The sequence below is a fragment of the Mobula birostris genome, chromosome 3 (genome assembly GCF_030028105.1).
Source record: "Mobula birostris isolate sMobBir1 chromosome 3, sMobBir1.hap1, whole genome shotgun sequence".
In the NCBI taxonomy this organism is placed as follows: domain Eukaryota; kingdom Metazoa; phylum Chordata; class Chondrichthyes; order Myliobatiformes; family Myliobatidae; genus Mobula; species Mobula birostris.
Genome location: NC_092372.1, coordinates 102,162,210 through 102,186,560, shown reverse-complemented (window position 1 = coordinate 102,186,560; position 24,351 = coordinate 102,162,210). Strand labels below are relative to the sequence as shown.

Genomic DNA, 24,351 nt, shown 5'->3' with positions numbered 1-24,351 from the left:
GAAAGATAAAGACAATGCCCATTTTTTTCCTGTAGTTTATAGAAACACATTTTTAGAAACTGCATCTTTTTCTTCCCTGTGAATTTGTTCCCTCTTTTAAATATGGTGAGAAATAACATTTGATAGTATTTATTTTATTCATGTTGTGGGAATTAGAGACATGGGCAAACTACTTAGAGTGCTGTACCTCATTTAGAACTCACACTTGAGGATCGAAATGCCTTTTGGTTGGATTTTATTTTTGTTTTTAACTGCATTACAATGCATTAACTTAACGCTTCAAATTAACTGAGATCATCAGAGAGATCATTAAGTTAGATTGCCAATCTAATCACCTGTTTGAATTCTCTGACCTGGAGATTCTGCTTAACTTCACCGCTGTCTATCTGGCAGATTACCATTGAAATTGATGCAACCGGTACAAAGGACCATGGAATATTAAGCACGACCTTTTAAAATTTATCTTACATTTCTGCGTTTCGTTATGCTACTTTTAAAAGTATTTCAACTCAGTTGAGCCCACGAGCTAGTGCTTAACACGCAAACACGAGGAAATCTGCAGATGCTGGAATTTCAAGCAACACACGTAAAAGTTGCTGGCTCAGGTTGGAGGAACAACACCTTATATTCCGTCTGGGTAGGCTCCAACCTGATGGCATGAACATTGACTTCTCTAACTTCCGCTAATGCCCCACCTCCCCCTCGTACCCTTCCGTTATTTATTTATTTATATACACACATTCTTTTTCCCTCTCTCCTTTTTCTCCTTCTGTCCCTCTCAATATACCCCTTGCCTATCCTCTGGGTTTTCCCCCCCCTCCCCCTTTTCTTTCTCCCTGGGCCTCCTGTCCCATGATCCTCTCATACCCCTTTTGCCAATCACTTGTTCAGCTCTTGGCTCCATCCCTCCCCCTCCTGTCTTCTATCATTTTGGATCTCCCCCTCCCCCTCCCACTTTCAAATCTCTTACTATCTCTTCCTTCAGTTAGTCCTGACGAAGGGTCTCGGCCCGAAACATCGACTGTACCTCTTCCTAGAGATGCTACCTGGCCTGCTGCGTTCACCAGCAACTTTGATGTGTGTAGCTAGTGCTTAAAATGGTTTACAGGTCTTTTCACTGATTTTAGGAATTAAACTGGAGTATTTGTCCACAAGGACATGAAGAGACATGTTTTGAATTTAAAAACAAATCTTATGATGATGGAAATGAAAATACCAAGTAATAGTTTTTTTTCCCAAACATTTAAAAAAAAAATCAATTTCAGTATTTTAATTGTAGAATTTCCTCTTCTTGGGAACTTTGCTTTGGGCTTAGTTTGATGTTGGATTCTCAATCCATTGCCACACTCCTGATTTCTGCTCAGGTGCACTGGGTTGGTGCAGAATCACATCATGTCCTGGTTACCTATTGATGTTGTTTGATTCATGTGGGCGAAGCCAGCAGCAATTGCTGTTTCTCAACGTTACCCAGTTACCGTGTGTCTATGATTTGGACAACAGCCCAGTGTTTTGAAGCTATGGTCTATGCAGTGCAAACACTTCCAATCAGAAAAGCATTGTTCCACCACCACCCTCTTCCTCCAGCACCAAGTTAATTTTTGAATCCAATTAGGCAGCTGACCTTGGTTCCCACTGGCTTTAACTTTAACTTTACAGAGCAGTCTACTATGCAGGACCTTGTTAAATGTCTTATGAATGTCCCTATCTAACAAACAATGTGTACACTGCTGGTAGGATGTAGCTTGTCAAGCAGCATCTGTGGAAGCAAATTGATGGTCAACGTCTTTGTAGAGGAAAGTTAGCCAGTATTTAGAAGTGAAAAGGGATGGATGAGATAGTCTGGTAGGTGACAAGTAAAATTAGATACGAGACAGGGAGGGGGGGATGATTAGATGGGTGCACCTCCCTCAACTTGGTCTGTTGCATTTAGTGCTCACAATGTGGTCACCTCTGCATTTATGAGACCAAATGCAGAGCAGGTGATCAGTTTGCACAGCATCTGTACTCTGTCTCAATCAATATCCTGAATTTACAGTTGCTTGTCCTTACAATTCCCTGCCCCATTCCCACATCAACCAGTCTTTCCATCCCCCACCTGGCTACGTTTGCCCACTATACCCCTTTCTGGTTCCACCTATCACCTAGCAGCCTCTGCCTCACTCTTCCCTCTGGTTGTATTGTGGCTAGCTTCCCTCTACACTTGCAGTTCCAATATAAGGTCTGGGCACGACCAACCTCTTGACCTACTGAGTTCTTCCTGCAGTTTACGTTTTGTTCCAGATTCCAGAATCGGCAGTTTTGTGTAACAATATCTCCCACACTACCTTAACTGGACTTCTTACAGTATTGTTTGCGTCACAATGGGTGATTGCAAGATCCGATATCATATGTTTACTGCTTGGTGGAAACTCTCTAAGGCTAAGTTCCGACTTCATCTTATCCTAACTATGATTTGACACATTTTCCCCATCAGTAACTCAGCAAGTTTCTGTCCAGTGGGTATTCTTGCAGCGGAACAAAAAGTCTATACTTGTCCAAAATGCCTGATTTGATGTGTGATCACTGCTTTAACATCAAGGTCAATAAATCACACTTTCCCTCTGGAATTCCTCTTTGTTGTCCTAGTTGGACTAAATGTATGTAAGGACTGGAGTTAATACGATCATTAAAAAACTCATATTGAGCTTTGGTAAGCAGTTTATTGGTGAGTCAGACTGCATAGCACAATAGGGGTACCTTGCTTAGCACTCAAGATGTATTTCCATATGTGACAATGGTAATGGAATCTGTGCTGAGAAGTTCATTATAGTGTTGGATATAGAGGGGTGCTGGAGGTGCTATAGTCAGTACTGCAGATCAGGAGGTGAGCACAAACCCCAGTCCATGCCACTGTCTTGTAGCCAAAATCACCTATGGAGGGGGCTACCAGTGGCAACTGGTGTTGGGTGGCCACTGCGCAAGTAGTGTCACCAATCAATGCTGGAATACAGGGTTTGGGCCTGTTTGCTGGGGATTGGCAGCTGGTGTTCATTTGTGTTGGCAGACCATTGCACTAAGCCTCAGTCTTACCAGTTATGGTGGAATCTTGTTCTGGTTCTGAGGCTTGTCGCAAATCATTGATGCTGAGTTTTCAGAGAGTGGATCTTTTCTGAATCTCCCCATTTAGCTTGGTCACACACTGTGAAGACTGCACCATGAAGATTTGCACATTGGATAGGGTGAATGGTGGCATCCGTTAGTCTCGGTCGACCATGGATCTGCGCCTGGAAAGTCTTGCCTCAGTCTGTGTTAGAGCAGCGTCTGTTGTGGCTGTAGAGGCCCAAACGGCAGTGACAGTCTCGGCTGCAGCGACTGCACTTGAAGGCGTAGTCCTCCAGTGTTGTCTTGGTGCTGTTTTTCTGATGAGTGCGCTTTTCTTCAGCAGCCAGCCTTAGCTTTTCTTCTCCTCTTTTTAGACCTCTGCGTAGTTCCAGCCTCCAGTGAGAGCGATTGCTTGCGACGTCCTCCTGCCTCTTGACGTTTATTTTCAGTGACTTCATGTTTCTCTTGCAAACGTCTTTGAAACAAAGATGGAGCCGCCCTTGTGCTCTCTTGCCAGAGGCCAGTTCCGCATACAGCAGGTCTTTCGGGATCCTCTTGTCTGACATGTAGTGTACATGGCCCAGCCAGCGGAGACGGTGTTGCTGGAGCAGGGTGAAGATGCTGGGTATCTGGGCGCGGGCCAGGACCTCATTGTTGGACACTCAGTCAGTCCACGTGGTGTCCAGGATATGTCTCCACGTGGTGTCCAGGATATGTCTCAGGCTGCGAAGGTAGATGGCGTTGAGACGCCGCTCTTGTCTGTAGTAGAGGCTCCAGGTCTCGCTGCCATATAGCAGTGTGCTGAGGACGCAGGCCCTGTAGACTGCAACTTTGGTGTGCATCATCACCTTTCTGTTCTCCCAGACTCCCTTTGTCAGCCTGGCGAATGTTGAAGCTGCTCGTCCGATCCGTCTGTTGATCTCGGGGTCTAGGGAGAGGCTGTCCGTGATGGTGGAGCCAAGGTATGTAAACTCCTGAACTACCTCCAGCAGCTCGTAGTTGTTGATGGTAATGACAGGGGGGCTCAATCATCACCACGAAACCAGTCAAAGGACATTTACAAAGCACACAGTTTTTTTAAAATACAGGTATAGTGTTTTCCAAACCTTAGTAATTTCACTCTTCTGTGGCAGATTTTGTATTTATTAACACGGTCTGTAATTCATTAACATGGTCTGAAAGAAGCTACAGCTGGATGCAGTTCTTGAAGACGTAGTCATCAGGGACACTGCCTTTTCACATCCCGCAAGAGGAGCATTCCACTATTCTATTGGCATCTCCACTGCTCTAACTGTACAATAGAAAGAAAGTAAAATCAAATGAAAAAAAAAACTCTGCCTACAGCCTCTGCTTCCCCTTGTCAAAACCTCAACTCCCCACTCCAACACTGGCCCACTCATACAATGGCCACTCTGCTTAAGCCTGACTTCGTTTTATTGCCTAATTGTGCACAAACCAATTTCTCCTCTGGAACTGTGACACGCAGAATTTCCCAACTGCTCTCGCTCACTTCTTTTGAAGCCTGTCTTCTGCTCCTCAATCCAATGTCCCTTGAGAACTATGGCGCAGTGAATGGTCTGACTGCCCCTACTTGTTTCTTTTGAAATCTCGCTCCAATACGCAATCCAACATCACCTCGGAAACTCTGGTGCATAGAATAACCTTACACATAAAAATGCTAAATATTAGAGGAGTAGTCTGAGCAGAAACTTCACGGATAAGCAATGTTTTTCTAAATTTTGGATACAATTTTTGTTGACTCGGTCAATTGCAATAAAAGCAGAAACTTTAAAGTTTCAATCCTCTTATCAGCTTACACTTTGAAATATTTGCAGATTGATAAGAAGTCTTTCAAGATTTAATGTCATCAACTTTCTGTTCAGCTTTTGTGCTTCCATCCTTGGGTGGAAAAATGTTTTTTTAATGTTATTTTCAATTGATCCATCCAATGAATGATTTAGCTTAAACTGAGGCTCGAAAGTGGGAATGTAATAACTGGCTATGCAAAATTCAAATACAGATCTGAAGAATTGTTTTCCCACAAGTATTAGATGCAACCAGTAGACTCCCATCAAAGCAATTAATGTCATATGATGATTGTTTTTAAGAAGAATTAGACAATACAGTTAGTTTAGAATTAAATATAAATAGAAATAATCCAATATTTTGCAGAATATTGTGCAGGTCAACAGACTTCTACAACTCTCTTTTTAAAAATTCAACCTTCCCTTGGAACACCCACTGTATTCCCATAATTTTAAACTTGCAAGCAAGTAGGGCTGCACTTGGATGACCTCTGACTGTGTTTGATCAAATAATACGTATGAATTTAGTGTCTTTTTTGCTTTGGGCACTTGAATTCAGATCAAAATCTCTGTGCCAAAGATTATTTTGGAAATGTACTGATAAAGACGTCAAAATAAATGTAGCCTTTGGCCTGGCTGTCATATAGTTTCCATGTGGAATGGTAGGTCATGTGAGTTACTCCACCCCAGTTGCATTGCTTGGAATTTGAATACCATACGGTTAAAAATACTGAACATAATCCTGCACATATGTAGGTCTAAATAAACAATACTACTGTCATAGACTGCTTTTGGGAATTGAACTTATCAATTATGTTTTTTTTCCCACAAGTAGAGTTCACCCTATTAATCTCATTTTGTATTGTTAGAGTATTCACTTTGTTGAGCAAATAGTGGAGCACTCTTCTGCATTTTAGGAGGTTCCCTCTTAAACTGTAACTAGAACAGTTAGGAGTGAGGTAGAATCCAGAGTAAAGGTGAAAAGCATCTTTGAATAAGTTTATAAAGCTATTGGTAATAATGTAAATCAAATTTCTAGACTTCATGACATTAAGGAGGTGGAATCTATTGCAGAGCAGATTAAGTAGTAAGAATCCTGTAGTACAAATGAAAAGCATGAAAATTATGATGTTGATTTTCTTACTTTCTAATTTTATTCTTTGGGAAAATTGCATTTGTTACTTCGTACTGAAAGGGTCATGAGGATGTCTGCGCCAGGAAATGCTGATGTTGAGTGAATTCACTTCAGAATGTTTTGAGAATTGTTGCCTGGCTGTGTGGGCACATCCCCTACAATGTCCAGCCCCACACAACCAGAACAACAGCATGCTGATGTTGCCACTGTCAAATGAATCGATGTGGTTCATACCTATCCAATTGAAGCACTGAATTTCCACTTCTTCTTCATCATTGCTGGCGAATTCAACTAAGCTAACTTCACAAGTGTTTTACTAAAGTACAGGTGCACATTCGAAATTCTGAAATCCAAAAAGCTCCGAAAACCGAAGTTTTTTTGGCCAACAGTTGACGTCACTCAGGTGTGACGTGGCAGCACTTGCAGAGACCACCAGATGTCAGTTGTGGCTCAGCGCTCGTACTGGTTACACGTGCATTTGCCGTTTGCTGATATTTTGTGTTCACTGTTGACTTTGTGTTTAATTTCACTGTGAAAATGTCAAGAAGAGCTGCAGATACCCCTATGGGTAACAATGAGAAAAAGAGAAGGAAGCATCTGTTTCATTATCAATAATGCAGAAAGTGGAGTTATTGCAGAAGCTTGATCATGGTGTGTCTGTGTGGCATCTTACTGAAGAAGATAGTGTTGGAACTACCACTGTATATGATTTAAATAAACAGAAAGACAAGTTACTGAAGTTTTATAGTGACAGTGACGTCCTGCATTTATTCCAATAAGTCATTTACCATGTGTTTGATTCGGTTCATTTGAAGCTGTATATTTTTATGTTTTATTGAATGTTTTTGTTGGAAATAGATTTTTTTCTTGTCATTATTCCCTAAATAATACGTATAACAATTATTTACATAGCATTTACATTGTATTAGGTATTATAAGTGATCTAGAGATGATACAGAAGGATGTGTGTAGGTTTGGTGCGCCACCGGGTCCTAAAGTCCACCGCACTGTGGGCAGGTTAAATTAGGGACTTGAGCATACGTGTTTTTTGGTATCGAGGGGTGGGGGATCTGAAATCCGAAAAATTCTGAATTCTGAAATGCAACTGGCCCCAAGGATTTTGGATAAGGGATCGTGGACCTGTACTCTTAACGTGTCTCCTATCCCACCAGGGCCCCAAACACCCTTGTCTACTGCTGATTGATGACTGATTGGTTGTTCATCGTATCTGATGATGACTGTTAGGTTTGTGCAGATCTGTTGTGTCCAAGTTGTGAGCGACAGAGCTGTCCACAATAAGGACATGAAAACTGTGCTGGTTCTGGAAGTGGAGTCACTGCTTTTTTTTTCCTTCTTTGTCGGGCAGTGATTAGAACTGCTCATTGCCCCTCCTCTAGATTGTTGTGACCAAGGCTCACCAGCCACTTCGGTCTAGCCGCACTCTGTTCCGGACATTTTGGTACATGCCCAGTGTGTGCAATGTTAGCTTTCACGCAGTTTTTGAACCTCTTATGGGACCTGCCTCGATTCCTCTTGCTCAGTGAAAACTCACCACATTTTACATTAGACACCCCGGCCACAATTTGGCAAATCGGACACCAGGCTGAGCTCCTTCTGCTGTATGCAAACAGAGGCTGAAATGTGAAGATCTGGTGCAGAAAGTTTTTTCTCAGTGCCGGTCTGAGGAAACAGATGAGGATATTTATAAAGGCTTTGAGTCAGTAGACTGGTCTGTATTCAGAGACTCAGCCGCCATACTAGGTGAGTAGGTTCCGCACTCTCATGGATTTTATCCACAAGTGTACCGAGGACTGTGTATTAAACAGGACAATCCGGCTGTTCCCAGACAGAAACCATGGATGGACTGGGAGATACACTCCCTACTGAAATCTAGGACTGCAGCGTTCAAATCACGTGAGCCTGACCTTGACAAAAATCATGATATGACCGCCATGTAGTCAGTTAGAGCTAGAGAAAGCTGGGTGTGATTTCCTTTTGTTGACCGCTTAACTTTGCTTAATTCCGCTTAAGTACGTTTAATATCACTCTTTTGGTTTCATTTGTTTTATCATTTCAAGATTGTTCGTTTAGCTAGCTACTAATAGAGGATCAAATACATTTCTTTGATTTTGAACATTATTACTATTAGATTCTACGGAAGACGTGTCCACCAGGATTAACTGTGCCTCTCCCCGTGCCTCGTCTCTTAGCGCTGTGGGTTGTTCGAGTAGCCACAACACAGCACGTGTACCAATAATAAACTAATTTTACCATTTATTGTTTCCATTTCTACCTTGCTGCATCTTCAGTCGGAGCCTTTTCTGAAATATTATTCATTGTACTTTATGTCACTAGTGTTCAAACAGCTGTGTTTTTTGGCATGTTTTACATGTGATCAGTAAAGGATGGGGCACTCTAAGTAAATTGTGAGGCGCTCTGCACTCTCCGCTGTTGCATGGGTAGGCCTGTACCATTCCTTCTCTTTCATTACACCTTTCGGAAAGCTGCCATGTTGTAAAGTCTGCTTGGAAAAGAAAAGTTTTTAAAGCTATGGGAGAAGGGTAGATAAGTGAGAGTCATTGGCAAAATCTTTAACAGGAGTAGTACAGAAATAATGGGCTGAATATGCTCCTGTGTGGTATGAAAGTTTGGTTGTGTAACACGATCTCAGTACATTCAGTTTTGTTCATGGGTTTTCCACTATAACCAATTGCTTCCTCATTCAGCTCCTCTGATTTATGTGTTTACAGCTGTGTCCTCTCTTGTTTCAGCTTGCCACGTATCCTGTGCAACCTGCGCTGGCTCTTCGCCTGTGCTTTGCACCTCCTGTGCCAATCAGCATGTCCTGCACAAAGGCCAGTGTCTCTCAGCCTGTCCTGAGGGGTTTTACTCTGCACATGGAACATGCCAAGGTATACAGTATGGTTGTGGAAGTATGATACACTGTTGATTTTTGATTGAAGCTGAAGCAGTCCTTCTTACAAAGCCACAAATTCCTTTGTCTTCCAGATATTTCATATTGGTTTTATTTGCTTTAATTACTTGTTAAAGTTTGCAGTAGATTCCATAAACCTTTCATTATTGACTCAATGAGACTAATTTTGACCCAATAGTAGTAATGATTTCCAAAACTGCAAATCAAACCAAATCTTTAATACCTGCACACTTAAAACTGGAGTTATGGATGCTGCTGGCAGAGTTAGCTCACTTTTCCACGATGTGTAACTCCGCTTTTTAACTACAAGACCAAAGAGGTGGACGAGTTACACTACCTGTATGGGAGAAGGTCAGATTGAGAATTACTGGGAGGGCTCGTATCCAGTGAGGCACTACAATTAGAGTTCAGAAATATGATAAGTGTAGTCACTGTGATGGGGCTACAATATAGGCCTCCCAAAAGCCAGCAGGAGCTAGAGGAACGGATATGTAGGCAGGCCGGAGAAAGATGTGTAAACAACAGGTTTTCTGTCGTGGGTGACTTAAGGTTTCCTAATGTAGACTGGGACGTCCTTCACACCAGAGGCTTAGATGCAGCAGAATTTGTTAGGTGACTCTAGGAGAGTTTCTTGAAATGCATTATAGCTAGTCCAACCAGGGGATAAAGTCCTAACCTATTCAACCTCTGATTCTCAAGTTCCAACAGCATCCTTATAAATTTTCTGTGTATTCTTTCAAACATTGATATCTATTGTGTATGTAGGTGACCAGAACTATACACAATACTCCAAGTGTGGTTGCACCAACTTCTTGTACAATTTCAACATAACATCCCAACTCCTGCATCAATACTTTGATTTCTGAGGACCAATGTGCCAAAGGTGTCTTTATGTCCCTGTCTAACTGTGGTGCTATTTTCAAGGAATTATGGATCTTTACTCCTAGATCGCTGTGCTGTACCTCACTCCTCAGTGTCTGACCATGCACTGTGTAGCTGGTTTGTCCTTTTCAAGTTGCAACACCTCACATTTGTCTGCATTAAATTCCACCTTTCACTGTTCTGCTCATTTTTCTAGCTGGTGGATAAGGCGGGGGAACAGATGAGAGTGCTACGTTACAGGAAGTCTAATTACACCAGTATTAGGTAGGAACTGGGGAGAGTAGATCTGGAGTGGTTGTTGTTTAGTCCACATCTAATATGGGTGTTGTTTAAAGACTATCTGATCAGAATTAGGGACTGAATGTTCCTGTGAGGAAGAAAGATAGGGATGGCAAGGTTCATGAATTTGATGGAGTCTATCTCAGATTATTAAGGAAGTTGCTGAGGCCTTATCAGAGACCTTAATATCCTTTTTAGCCACATTCAAGGTCTGAGAGGACTGGAGAATTGTTTAATGCTCTGTTTAAGAAGGAAGGGTACCAGGGATAATCATGCACTTACATCAGTGATAGGGAAATTATTGGAGAAGATCCTTAGGGATAGGATTTATTCATATTTGGAAAAACTTGGACATATTAGTCAGAAACAAGAGAAAAAAATCTGCAGGTGCTGGAAATCTAAGCAACACACACAAAATGCTGGAGGAACTCAGCAGACCAGGCAGCAATGCTGGAAATCTAAGCAACACACATATATTAGTCAGCAGGGTTTTGTGTGGGTGTGGGTCACGTCTTATGAATTTGGATTGAATTTTTTGAGGAAATAACAAAGACGAATAATGAGAGTTGGGCAGTGAATGTCGTCTACATAGAATCCATAGTGATATGTTGGACTGGTTTCAGTATTATGGAAGATAAAAGGGAATGGCAGAGGGAAGTTATGCTGATTAAAGTCTGTGAACAGTGTGTTCTTCAGGAATCAGTACGGTGACCTCTGTTTCTGAGATATATATCTATAAATGATTTGGGTTGAAAATGTAGGTGGGCTGATTTGTAAACTTGCAGATGACACAAACATTAGCAGAGATGTACACAGTCAGGGAAGTTGTCAAAGGATACTGCAGGACAGAGATCATTTGGAAATATAACAGACAAAGAGGAGATAAATTTTAATCCGGACATGTGTAAGGAGTTATGCACTCATATGGAGAAATTTCAGGACCATTTAGAGCATTGATATTGAGATCACAGAGGGATCTTGGGGTCCAAGTCTATACCTCCCAGAAAGAGTAACATTGGGTTGTTAAGAAGGTATATAGCATTCTTACCTTTATTGGGCAGGGTGTTGCATATAAATTTTGGAAATCATGTTACAGCTATATCAAATGTTTGGGTAAGCCACATTTGGAATGTTGTGTGCAGTTCTGGTCTTGGCATTTTAGGGAGGAAGTAGAGGCTTTTAAGGCTGTGCAGAAGCAGTTCACTAGGATGTTGCTTGAATTAGAAAATATTGGCTGTAAGAAGAGGTTAGACAAACTTGGATCGCTTCCTCTGGAGTGCTGAAGTTTGAGAGGCTGACCTGACAGAATATATGAAATTGTGAGAGGCATAAATAGGGTAAAATGGTCACAAGCTTTTCTAACAATGTTAAATACCGTGGGACACAGCTTTAAGCTGAGAGGGCCATTTAGAAGGGAGTTTTAAAGGAGATTTGTGAGGTAAGTTTATCACACAGAGCATGGTAGGTGCCTGAATATGCAGCCAGAGGTGCAACAGGAGATGGCAGAAACAAATATGATTTTGATAAGTGCATGAACAGATGGGGAATAGAGCAATATGGACCCTGTGCAGGTAGATGGGACTACTTTAATGTGGCACCATGGTTGGCACAGGTATCAAGGATCTGGGGTCTGGTGCGGTGCTGTACTCTTCTGTGTAGCTTTCATGTCTCACTGTTTATCCCACCTTTTCTGTCATTCTTAATCACTCGCTGATGCAATTTCTATGAGCAATTTAAATCTTAAATTATATTTCTTTCTATACACTGTTTGATCGGACTGCATGCCCACAAAATCCCGGTAGGGAACACAGGGTTGGAAAAGGCTAGGTCACAGCATGTCTGCTCTGAAGTCTTAAAAAAAAATGTCAGGAGTGCCATCAGAGAGTTGAATTACTGCAGCTGCTCACCCCAAAATCAGAGCATCATTTGGAAAGATGTGCTTTGTAAAATAAAACGTAAACAGCTGAGAAGGATAATCGATGACTCATCTCCCATTAATATTCTCCTAACCCTCCACTGCAATGTTTCAGGAATGTATTCACTGTGTTTCTAAACATCCCAACTTTAATTATCTGTATGCTGTAAAACAGTGTTGCTGTACAAACACTTGCTGAATAACTGAAATTCTTCAAGGTCAATGCAGTCAAAAGCTACCATTTATTAACCATCTAAGGGACAGTGTTGTGTAGTTACTCAAAGGTAGAAATCTGTGAGCAGAACTGGCATTAGGTAATATTAGAAACGAAACATTCTTGACAAATCTTTGAAAAATTATAGTCAAATGCTCTAGCAAATATGAAGTTCAGTCCTCAGTTTCGGGGAATTAATTGTATAATTCTGACATATAGAATTAATTAACATGTGTGGCACCAGACCTTCTACAACTTGTTAATTTTGGAATTAAGTATAATACTGCTATCAGTTCCAAAGTGGTTAGACCTGGCCATGTTTTATTTCCTATCCCTATTCCTTTTCTGACATGTCAGCCCATGGCCTCCTCTTCTGCCTTGATGAGGCCATTTCATGTTAGAGGAGCAATACCTCATATTCTATCTAGATAGCCTCCAATATGACGGCATGAGTATCGATTTCTCTTTCTGGTAATTTTTATCCCTGCTCCCCTGTTCTTCATTCCCTACTCTGGCTCCCATCTTGCGACTTCTCCTCACTTGCCTATCATCTCCCCCTGGTGCTCCTCCTCCTTTTCTTTCTCCCATCATCCACTCTCCTCTCCCATCATATTCCTTCTTCTCCAGCCCTTTCCCACTTCCACTTATCACCTCCCAGGTTCTTACTTCAACCCCCTCCACCACCCACTTGGCTTCACCTGGCTTGTCCTCCTTCCAATCCCCCCATATTTTTATTCTGACACCTTCCTCCCTTTTTTTCCAATCGTGATGAAGGGTCTTGGCCTGAAACATCAACTATCTATTCACTTCCATAGATGCTGCCGGCACTTTGTGTATAAAACTCTCAATTTCCTTTTTGTTATCAGGATCATTTTGCATCATGTTCAGTAGAGAATGCTGTTTTTTTCCCCCCACAGACAATTTTGCTTGTAAGCTCACTCAGAGCGTGATGACTTACTTCTGCCATTGAATCTGGAATCAGCTTTGACGCAGCTCTTAGGAAAATGATTTTGAAACTTATTTCAATGGAAATTTCTTGTTGTGTATTCCTTGCTGACTATTTGATGCCTGGGATCTGCAGTGTCTGCCGAGAATGACTGAAAAAAGCCTGAGAGATAGCATTATCTGATTTATTTCTGCATTGCTGTTAATCTTATTTGCTATTGAATTAAAATCTGAACGGATGCACCTATGATGTGGTTTGGTTTTTGTTATACCATGAAGGAATATGGTTGAATAGTGGTAAATACCTTACAAATATTCTCCTTCTGACAAGTAGCAATTGTATATTTCTGTGGCCTATTAGAACTGATTATCATTTCTTGGCTAGCTGTCTTATTCTGTTTCAATTTGAAGTTTGATGTTGCTTCCTCCCATATGTCCAGTCACTATTTGAGAAACTAGGTCGAGGCACTTACTGTAGTTTTAGCGGGTAATGAAATCACTGACAAATCCAGCATTTATTGCCCATCACTAGTTGCCCAAGATGCTGACGTTAGTGTGAGTCAAATTGAGAGAAACTCCCAATCATTTCAGAGTAGCTACAGCAGTGTAATGCTGGGATAGCATTTAGGTCAGACCAAATATGGATGAGAGGCTTCTTTCCCACATGATCATTGTAAAGTGTTTGATTTTTAAAAAAATTTTACGCATGTAAACTGATACAACTTTTTTTAAAATTGCAAATGACATAGTGAAACTTGAACTCCAGGTTCCCTCTACTTATGGTTCAAAACTATGAGAGACTAGTCATACAGCAGAGAGATTACAGCACAGTACAGACCCTTTGACACCCTCCCCCCACCCCCATGTTTTGCCAACCTTTTAACCTACTCTAAGATCAATTTAACCCTTCCCTCCTACATAGCCTTTGGCTTTTCTATCATCCATGCGCCTGACCAAGAGTTTCTTAAATGCTGCTGATGTATCTGCCTCTATCACCACTCTTGGCAGGATGTCTTGTGGCATTAACACTGATCCACCAGAATTTTGGCTGCATTATGTTGGTCTTGGATGCTGAAGTGTGGTCTGTGTGAGTGGCCTGTTTAGATTTCCTTCATCTCCAGGAAAAATCAGCAGCCTTCTGTGCTGGGCTTTCCTTCCACAGTAATGCAGTAACATATGCACTGCTCAAGGGTTACAGCTTAGATGTTCAATGGTCATAACCTATGGAAGAATTTGATTAATGCTGGATAATGTTTCTTTTCCAAAAGAGCACAATCCCATCTTAAAACATTAGATCCTCATTGTTATTTTATTTTCTCAAAAGCCTGCAGCCCTTCTTGCCGAGCGTGTATTGGACCCAAGCATTCACAATGTATCAGTTGCCTCAAAGCTGAGGAGGCCATTCAGATTTATCAGGAGACTGATGGAGTGCCACATGGAGTGTGTGTGGCTAATTGCAAGCCACATTTCTTCCTGAGTCCCACTAAAGTGTGTGTAGGTAAGTGCTTTGTGACACAAAATGTGATTTCAATTGCTCTTCAATTAGGTTATCCAGGTTTAAAATCCAGCATATCCAGGTTTAAAATTTGTATCACACACAAAATGCTGGAGGAACTAAGTAGGCCTGGCAGCATCTATGGATAAAAGTACAGTCAACGTTTTGGGCCGAGACCCTTTGCCAGTTCTGCCTGGCCTGCTGAGTTCCTCCAGCATTTTGTGTGTGTTGCTTGGATTTCCAGCATCTGCAGATTTTCTCTTGTTTAAAGTTTGTATACTTGTTTACACTATATAAAAATAGGAATACTGTCTGTGGAAGTTTATTTTTTGAAACTATAAAAGTTGTTAATGTTTTGTAACTCCATAACTATAGAGTATTTAGCCATCAGTATTTGCGAACTAGATGTTGGAGGTTCCAAATTTATCAACAGAAATGAATGACAACGTCAAAAACTGGATTCTTCTCTTAAATAACCATTCAAAGATTCAAAGTACATATAGCATAAAAATATTTATGCAATATACAACCATGAGATTCATCTTCCCGACAGACTGCCACAAAACAAAGAAGACCATGGAACCCCTTCAAAGAAAAGGTAACGTACAGGTTAGCACAATGCTTTACAGTACAGGCAGCCCAGGTTCAATTCCCGCCACTGCCTGCAAGGAGCGTGTACGTTCTCTCTGTGACCACATGTGTTTACTCCAGGAGCTCTGCTTTCCTCCCATAGTCCAAAGATGTACCATGTAAATTGTACATTCCTGTCGATTAGGCCAGGATTAAATGGGGGATTGCCTGGCAGCGTGGCTGAAAGGGCCAGAGGGGCCTACTCTGTGCTGTTTCTCTATAAATAAATAACAACAAACAACCCCACCCCCCCACGTGCAAAGAAAAACGAATCACGCAAACAGTACGAAAAAAAAAACACAGAATATAAAACACAAAATTGAGAGGGTCCAGGCATGTTCAGTTTCAGCTCAGTTTTTGTTATCTGCAGGCTGTCCCAATTCAAAATTTGCCCAAAATAGCAACAAAAAAAAAGGGAGCAACCAGAAACCAAAAGCACATCGTAATGTGAACTCCAATGTCCAGTCCACAAACCGCATTGATTAAACCTTACCCAAGACTCAGGAGTCCAGTACCCACCCTCCAACAGTGTGGAGGGAGAGAGAGAAGTCATTCAAGAGCAGAGATCTTGCTCTGGGAGCAGTGAACGAGACGGAGGTCGACGGCGTTGAACATCCCCTCGGCTTCTGCACTCGCCACAATGATTTCAATCTTCCTTGGCGCTTTAATCGGAGAGATTAGCGAGAAATGGAGTCTAGGCTTCTTGGCCTTCAGGCTGCACACATCACTGAAAACCCCACAGAACCTTCTCGGAAACATCAAAGGACCAGATTGCCCAATCGGCCCGAAAATATGCCACCAAAATATAGATCAGATGCTTCACCTGTAGAAGAACTGCATTTGAAATAAAAAGGTGTAAAAAAAAGTAGTTTGGTGAGCCATCTGCAAGACATAGTTCTTGGTCACTTTGTACGTTGGCTGGTAATGCGGAGAGATCAGCGCCAGACTCCAGAGTGAAGATTCCCGAGTTCAAATCCAGGTCAGGCCACCTCCGAGCACGCTTTCCACCCGTGCCGGGTTGAATGTCGAGCTAGCCACTCGGCGTCGTGAAAAATACAAGGGTCGAGTCAGGACTGTTCATAGGGTGACCCGGTTAATCCTGACACCATGTGCCAGACAAGAATGGCTGAATGTCTGGTACGACACGCTTAAAAAAATACTTTGTATGCTGGTACCATCTTCTTCGGGTCTTCCCCTCAGAACTTCAAAACATCAAACCGTCAAAATGAAAATTAATTTTTGGTATTATAAAAAGTGGTTGTCATGCGCATACATTCCTCTGTCCTAACTTCAATGTAATATAATGCATTCTTACCATGTGTTACTGTTCTTACCTCAGTTACTATTAATTATTGATGGAATAATCTAAATGACAGCTGCTGAAAGATGACTTTGTTAAGCCTTCTCATGAGCACGTAAATGCCAGTAGGAATTGCTCACTGAGATTCTTCAGCAAGCACCTGTAATAATCGCTTTATCTCTGTCAAAATGGATCTTATTAAAGTCTAAACAATTCTATGTTATACACTATCATGGTACTTAATTAACTTTGACAGAAAGTTAGGATGAGAAATGATTTTAAAAAATGCAGTTGACAGAAACAAGTGTTGTTCTTCCAGCAGTGAGCGAAATAGTGATTTGTTAATAATGCGTACTCAATATCCTGGTCCAAATTTAATGCCAACTTAAATCTTAGACTTCTTTTTGTTTAGTTACAGTACATCTGAAGGCTACAGCAGTACTTGCTATATCTCCTTAACTCCTTTGTTGATTACACGTTTCTCTCTGTGTTAGGAAATGCATCCACCTATGCCCCCATCTTCTAGAATTCTTTCCCTGGACCTTTCATCTTGCTTTGTCTTTCCTCAGCTTAACAGGTTCCTTACACCCATCGGCATTTTACCTTTAACTTATTCATTTTATTCTACATGTTCCTTCTACTCCTAACTTCAACATTGAGGTATTTTCCTAGATTTAAGTTGTAACTTGTTTATCTCTGAAATTTACCTCCTTTTCTGTGAAAAGCTGAACATAATACATGAACATCTATTGAGAAAGTACTCAGCTCAGCCTGGAGGACGATGATGGTGTCGTGACCTCTGAAATAAATGCTGTTGATTAACTATAATACCATATTTTTATAAACATTCCTGTAGCTGATTGATTCCCAAAACCAGAAGAAGTGTGTTGTGCATTTAATATTTCAGTAATATTTGAGTATTCTTGTATATGTATTGACTGATTAAGCTTTCCTGTTCATTTAAATATTTCTTTATGGGTTATATGTATATGTAAATTGCATACATTATCACATGACCACATGCTACGTGCATGCTTTGCTTAAAATAAACTTTAAGTTAGACCTGCATTCCCAGACTCGTGTAAATTGATTTAATCATTTGAGGTTACAAAACATAAGGTGATTGAAAATTAAACATCTATGGACACTAACAATCTGAAATATAAACAGGAAATGCTGGAAATATTCAGCAGGTCAGGAAGTATCCATGTAAAGAGAAACAAAGGTAGCATTGCAGATACAGCACCTTCATAAATTGGGGGGGAAATCAAGCTAGTTTCAGTTGCAGAGAGAATGCGGGAAGGATGGATGGGATAAAGAGAATGCGTCTTATTGGGTGAGGCCAGGTGTTCCCAATAATTACAGGATCACCAAGTTAACAGATTTCCAAGAGCAGGATGAGAAAGGGAAAATAAGCAAAGTAACATGCCAAAAACTGTGAAGTGAACTCAGAGTAGTTTCTGAAATCAGAAATCCGAACAAGGATGTTCAACATACACAGTGCAGCAGGCAGTGTCTGTGGCGGGAGAAAAATTGATTTAGATTTAGAAATGAGTAACCTACAGCAGAAAGAAAAAAAATGATTGGAAATTGTTGAGTTTGACATTATGTCCTGAAGGCTGCAATATAGCTGAAGTGGCAACTACTAAACTAGTCAATTCATGACCTGCATTTCCCAGGTCATGCCTTGTTCTCATTGCTACCATCAGGAAGGAGGTACAGGAGCCTGAAGGCACACAGTCAGGGATTCAGGAACAGCTTCTTCCCCTCTGACATCCGATTTCTGAATGGGCATTGAACCCATGAACTCTACCTCATTACTTTTTTATTTGTATTTTTGCACTACTTATTTAATTTAACTATATTTTATTTACATATACCTAAAATAGGTATGTGTGTGTGTAGATAAATATATATATATATATATACACACACTTATTGTAATTCGCAGATTTTTTTCTATTATTATGCATTGCATTATACTGCTGTCACAAAGACAACAAATTTCACAACCTGATTCCGATTTCAATTCTGATTCTGTGTGATTGAAGCTTGAGAGAAAACAAATCCCTAACCTGTTATCTCACATCAGTGTAAAAGCCTGGAAAATGGTGATTGCCTATGTAGTGTTTTAGCGAGTTAGTTGACATGTTTTGAACAGAGTATTGTCATCCTGGGGATGCAAAGGACTCTGGATATTGGAACTTGGAGAAAAAAATACAGACTACTGGAAGAACAGAGCGTGTCCAGTCGCAAAGTGATGGCTGAAGTTTTGGGTTGAGGCCCTGCTTTGGGATGTGATAGTGCCATGAAGTAATACAGCATGGATATAGGCCCTTGCTCCCAACTGGTCTCTGCTGACTACAGCATCCTTCCTGCTGGTCCCAGTTGCCGCATTCGGTCCATAACTTTCCAAACATCTCCCCTCCATGGACCCATCCAGGTGCCGTTTAAATGTTGTAATTGTACCCACCTCGATCTCTTCCTCTAACAGCACTCAGGTCTCTTTTAAGTCTCTCCTTTCTTCTCTTGTACATTTGCCTCTAGTTTTGGACTCCCCAACCCTGGGGAAGAGTCTATGACTGTCCATCTTATCCATACCCCTCATGATTTTCTAAACTTCTATGAGGTCACACCTCGTGTTACTTTTCACTGAATAAAGATTCAGTGTGACTAGCTTCTCCTTGCGACTCACACCTTACAATCCAGCCAGCATCCTTGTGAATTTGTTCTGCATCTTCTTTAGCATGACAAAGTCTTTTCTATGACAGAGTGTCTGAAACTTTACGCTGCACCAATGACTTGTATAACAGCAACATAATGTCCCAGCTCCTAAACTCGTTGTCCTGGCTGATGAAGGCCAGCATGACAAATGCCTTCTTTACCACCTGAGTACTTGTGTGGTCACTTTCAGTGAGCTGTTCCTTAAACTCCCGGGTCCCTCTGCTCCACAACTCCTGTCCATGCTCTGTAATAAATCCTATCCTGGCCTATCTGTCCAAAATCCATCAGCTCACACTTAACTAAATTGAAATCCATTTGCTATTCCTCAGCTCATCTCCCCACTTGATCGAGATCCCTTTGTAATTCATTGTGGCCTGTTTCACTATCAACAAGACACCTAATCTGTATAATCAGCAAACCTGCTAATCCTGACATCTACCTTCATATTCAAATCATCTACATATATAATGAATAACGAAGGTCATAACAAGGATCCCTGAGGCACCCCACTAGTCACAGGGCTGCAGTGTAGAATTGACCTTCAACCTTCAACCCTCTACTTCCTCTCATCTAGCAAATTCTAAATCCACCTCCAAACTCTCCATGAGTCCCATGTGACTTCACCTTTATGTAAGGGGTTTCTTCTTTTATGTTACTGCATAGTATAATTAAAATGGCTTCTTTGTTATGTTATAATTGAAATGGCTGCTTTGTTATGTCATAATTGAAATGGCTTCTTTGTTATGTTAACTGCTGAGAAAGTCCTCCCGCTAGCAGTTTGTTTGGATTATGTTACTGATAAGATGGTGAATGAACCAATTGGGATGGATGTTATGCTTTCTGTGTGTCTGTAAGTTAGTGTGATGTGCAGGTTTTTTTGGGAGAAGACGGGAGAGAGAGAGACTGAGGATGAACCAGGTGCTGTCAGTCTGCTAATGGGGTCAGACCCCGAGCAGGAGTCCAAGGTCCAGGGTGTTTGGTGAGCAGAGGAGACGGAGACAGACTCGTGTGGAGCGTCTGGTCAACCACCGTTGTTGGTCCCAGGCGGCAGGTCGAGGTGGTCCTAGGGGTCACAGGGTGAAGAAGGAGGGTCCTGAGCTCCAACTGTTTGTGCACGAAGAGACTGACCTTTGTTAAGTGTGGTGCCTTTTATTTTCCTTTTATATTTTATTGTCTATTAATTATATAGTTCCAGTAATATCTATAAACTAAATCATTTAATCGTATCCGGTGTATTGTCTGTTATTTGTGTGGGGTGGGGTACATCACACAGCATCCATACAAACTAATTACCCAGTTTGGCGGGGCTGAAGGCTATTTCCATAGACGACAGCGAGCCGAGCGACCCTGAGGCTGGCCAGGGGGGACTACATTTAGATCAGTCTGCCATGTAGGACATTGTCAAAGGCCGTAATAAAGTCTATGTAGACAACATCCCATTAGTAATCTCTTTGAAACGCTCCAAAAGATTCAACAGATGTGACTCCCATATGCAAAATCATGCTATTTGTGAATTGACCTTGACTATCCAAGTGATGGGAGATCTTATCCTTCAGAATTTCCTCCAGTTACTTGCCTACAGCTGAAGTCAGGTTCAATTCGCTAACCTGTAGTTCCCTGTTCTGTGCTTGCTACCCTTTTTGAACACTGAAACAATATTAGACTCATCTTCTGATATTTTGTCATTGGCTAACAATGAAGCAAATACTTTGGTGATTTCTTCCCTGGCTTCCTATAAGTCCGGCATCGCACTTAATCTGACCTTGTGGATTTCACTTTATCTTGACCCAAATTGGTGACTACTTCTTTGCTTAACCTGCAGAATTCTTCAATCATTGTTTCCACCTTCAAGGTGCAGTAATCATGCAGGCACATTACTATTGAGTTTCATGTGCTAAAATACCTATCACAGGCTCAGATTACCAGCCGCAAGTATCCTCTTGTGCATATGTAACATTGAGTGGTTTAATGCATTCATTTTAACCATCTAATTATTTATAACACATCTGAGGCCAGAGCCAAAGAGTGTCTGTGCGTTTGATTTCCTCAGGCTGTTGTTTCACACATTTATAGTTCTAGCACATTGTGTTCTTTAATATTTCTGGAGTAGATAGATATCTATGAGAAGACTGAAAGAGGATCATACCAGTTGAAGTGGCATGCAGCGGTTATGATGCATGTTGGTTAAATGTCATTATATTGGAATATTTTGAATGTGATAATGATATTTCTGTTTGATTCCTTTGCATATTTGTTGCATTTTCTTTATTGCACCAATTTTAAGCTTCATTAGGCAATGCTTTATAAATAGCATGACATGACTTAAATGGTTCATCTTTAGTTCTCTGTTTTTATTAACCTACTTGAGATTCCTTTCCTGCAGATGTTGATTGTTGCTGAAACACAGTTCCATGTACTCCAGTTACTTTCCTAAACCTCACTTTCATTGGGTATTGTGAGTTCTTTCAATGAGGTTGAGAAAAATCATAAATGCTTCCAATACCCTCTTGAGCTGACATTGATAAGTACCGTGAACAATAAGTCAGCACTTAGAGTCTTAACCAGAACAAGCGAAAACATTGACTGAATTTATTTGTGAAAATTGTACCTTGCAGCCATAAGCATATACTGCATTCATGCTGAGGCAGAGTGATTTTCTAATGTTGACCTTAGTTTTTATCACCAATAAAATAGATTTTTATTTTATTCTGCTTTACAGAGTTTTGACATTGTTGTCCCAGTGTACAGTCTCACTAGCATTGGGAATATTTGCCTCTTTATTTCCTGTCTGTTAATTTGATGAATTGCCATGCATGCATATTGCTGAGCTCCATGCTGGCAATGCAGTTCTGTGAAGTTATTCCCAGTCTGTCACTGTAGCTTGTGCCTGATCATAGTAGAGTGAATTCCACTGTTTGAAGTTCTAATTTCACAACTGACCCTGGGACATGCACCTGATACCACCATCCACATTATTAAAACTTTTTGGGTACTGGCTTACTTGCTAATGAACAATTAAGTGTTTTCTTAATCACTCTACTAGAAAGGCTTCTTATTTTGGCATTTGCGAGTACAGAAGGATGTTGCTTTACGTACTCGTGGGATATGTGCATAAGTAGATAGATAATTAAATAAACTGAGCACAGTTGAGTACAACACTTAGGAATTGTAAATTCCTTCTGATCAAAAAGTATGTTTAAAGAAGAACTATATAGTCCCTGAACAGGGAATATTGATATTCTTGTTAAAACAGTTGGTAAAATTTTTGGAACATCTGAAGAAAGTAGAATTAAATATTGTTGCATTTCAGAAAACACTTCAAGGATAACCAAGAGACTTGTGGATGGTAAAGTACTGAATATTAATGATGTTTTGTGTGTGTCGTTTCTTATCTTGCATACAGAGTGTCATTCCACTTGCATAAGCTGCACAGGGAGCAGTGCTCAGAACTGCACAGCCTGTTCTTCACCAAGAGTCCTACATGAGAGCAGGTGTCTCCATAGATGTCCAGAAGGATTTTATAGTCAAGACAAAGCCTGTTATTGTACGTCTACTTCTTTTACAATTCTATTGTACAAGTACTTCTCTTTCTCCTTCCACCTGTGCCTTGTATAATTTGCTGTAGTGTTCTGCCTTGCATATTAATAGATGCATTCTTAATTTCAAAATGGCCAGCGAGGAATATGAATCACATGGTCCACAAAAAGCGCATTGTTCAGCTTATTGCAACACAGAAAATGATGGAGGATCTCAGCAGATCAGGCAGCATTTACGTAAATGAATAAACAGTCGATGTTTTGGTGTGTGACCCTTCAGGACTGTAAAGGAAAAGGGAAGACACCAGAATAGAAAGGTGGGGACAGAGGAAGGAGGATAGCTAGAAGGGGACAGGTGAAGCTAGGTGGGTAGGAAAGGTAGAGGGCTGGAGAAGAAAAAATTTTTAGCAGGCGAGTGTGGACCATAGGAGAAAGGGAAGAAGGAAGTGGCCCAGGGGGAAGTGATAGGCACGTGAGAAGAGGTAAAAAGCCAAAATGGGGAATAGAAGAGGAGAAAATAGTGAAATAAGTTTTACCAGAAGGAGAAATCGAAATTCATGCCATCAGAATGGAGTCCACCCAGACACACTGATGGTGGCCTCATCTTGGCGCAAGAGGAAGCCATGAACTGACACATCGAAACAAGAATGGGAATTGGATTTAAAATGTTTGGCCGCTGGGAAGTTCCGCTTTCGGCAGATGGAATGGAGGTGCTCGATGAAGCATCTCCTTGATTGCTACCTTGTTTTGAACAAAGTAGTCAACAAATAACTAAAGGAATCAAATGTTGTATTTCCAAATTTGCTGATGGTACTCAAGTGGATGGAATTTTGAGTACAAAGGAGGATGTAGACAAGCTTCAAGGAGAAATTGAGAAAGTATGTCTTTCATTATTACAAGAGGATATAAATACAGGGATGACAAAATTTTGCTACAATTGTATAGAGCATGGGTGAGACAGCCCCTGGAGTAGAGAACACAACAAAGGTTTACTTGACTGGTTCCAGTAGTGATGTGGTTAGCATTTAAGGAGAAATTGAGGAATCCAGGTCTATATCCTCCAGTGATAAAGGGGTTGGGGAGAGAAGCAATTTTGCTGAAACTTAGAAAATTCTTCCAGAACTCAACAGACGAGATGTAGGAAACATGATGTGCAAGCTGAGGTATCTAAAACTAGAGATTACAGTCTCTGAATCAGGCTGCTTAGCACCGAGTGGAGAAATTGTTTCACTCATAGAGTGGTGAAGCTCAGTTGTTAGAGTTCTTTCAAAAAAGAGAGATTTAAGTAGATTTTGGCCTTTGAAGGCATCAATGGAAAAATGGGTGAGATAGCACAATAGTGCTTGTGATGTACAGGATTAGGTGTGATCTTGAAGAATGGTGGAGCTGAGTGGATAATTTATCAACTTGTTTCTTGTGTTATAACAGTTAGGATGGAATAATTAAGTAAAGGTTATGTCTCATTAATGAAGCTG

General features: G+C 41.0%; 1 protein-coding gene across 3 annotated transcripts in view; it reads left to right on the top strand.

Annotated features, from left to right (window-relative positions):
* fras1 (Fraser extracellular matrix complex subunit 1) overlaps positions 1 to 24,351 on the top strand; it is a 564,498-nt gene that overhangs the window by 276,761 nt on the left and 263,386 nt on the right. For all 3 annotated transcript variants that reach the window (XM_072253146.1, XM_072253145.1, XM_072253147.1), the window contains exons 16-18: positions 8,793 to 8,933; positions 14,516 to 14,689; positions 22,744 to 22,884. In XM_072253146.1, the coding sequence (XP_072109247.1) occupies positions 8,793 to 8,933; positions 14,516 to 14,689; positions 22,744 to 22,884 (456 nt within the window). The remainder of the gene's footprint in view (positions 1 to 8,792; positions 8,934 to 14,515; positions 14,690 to 22,743; positions 22,885 to 24,351) is intronic.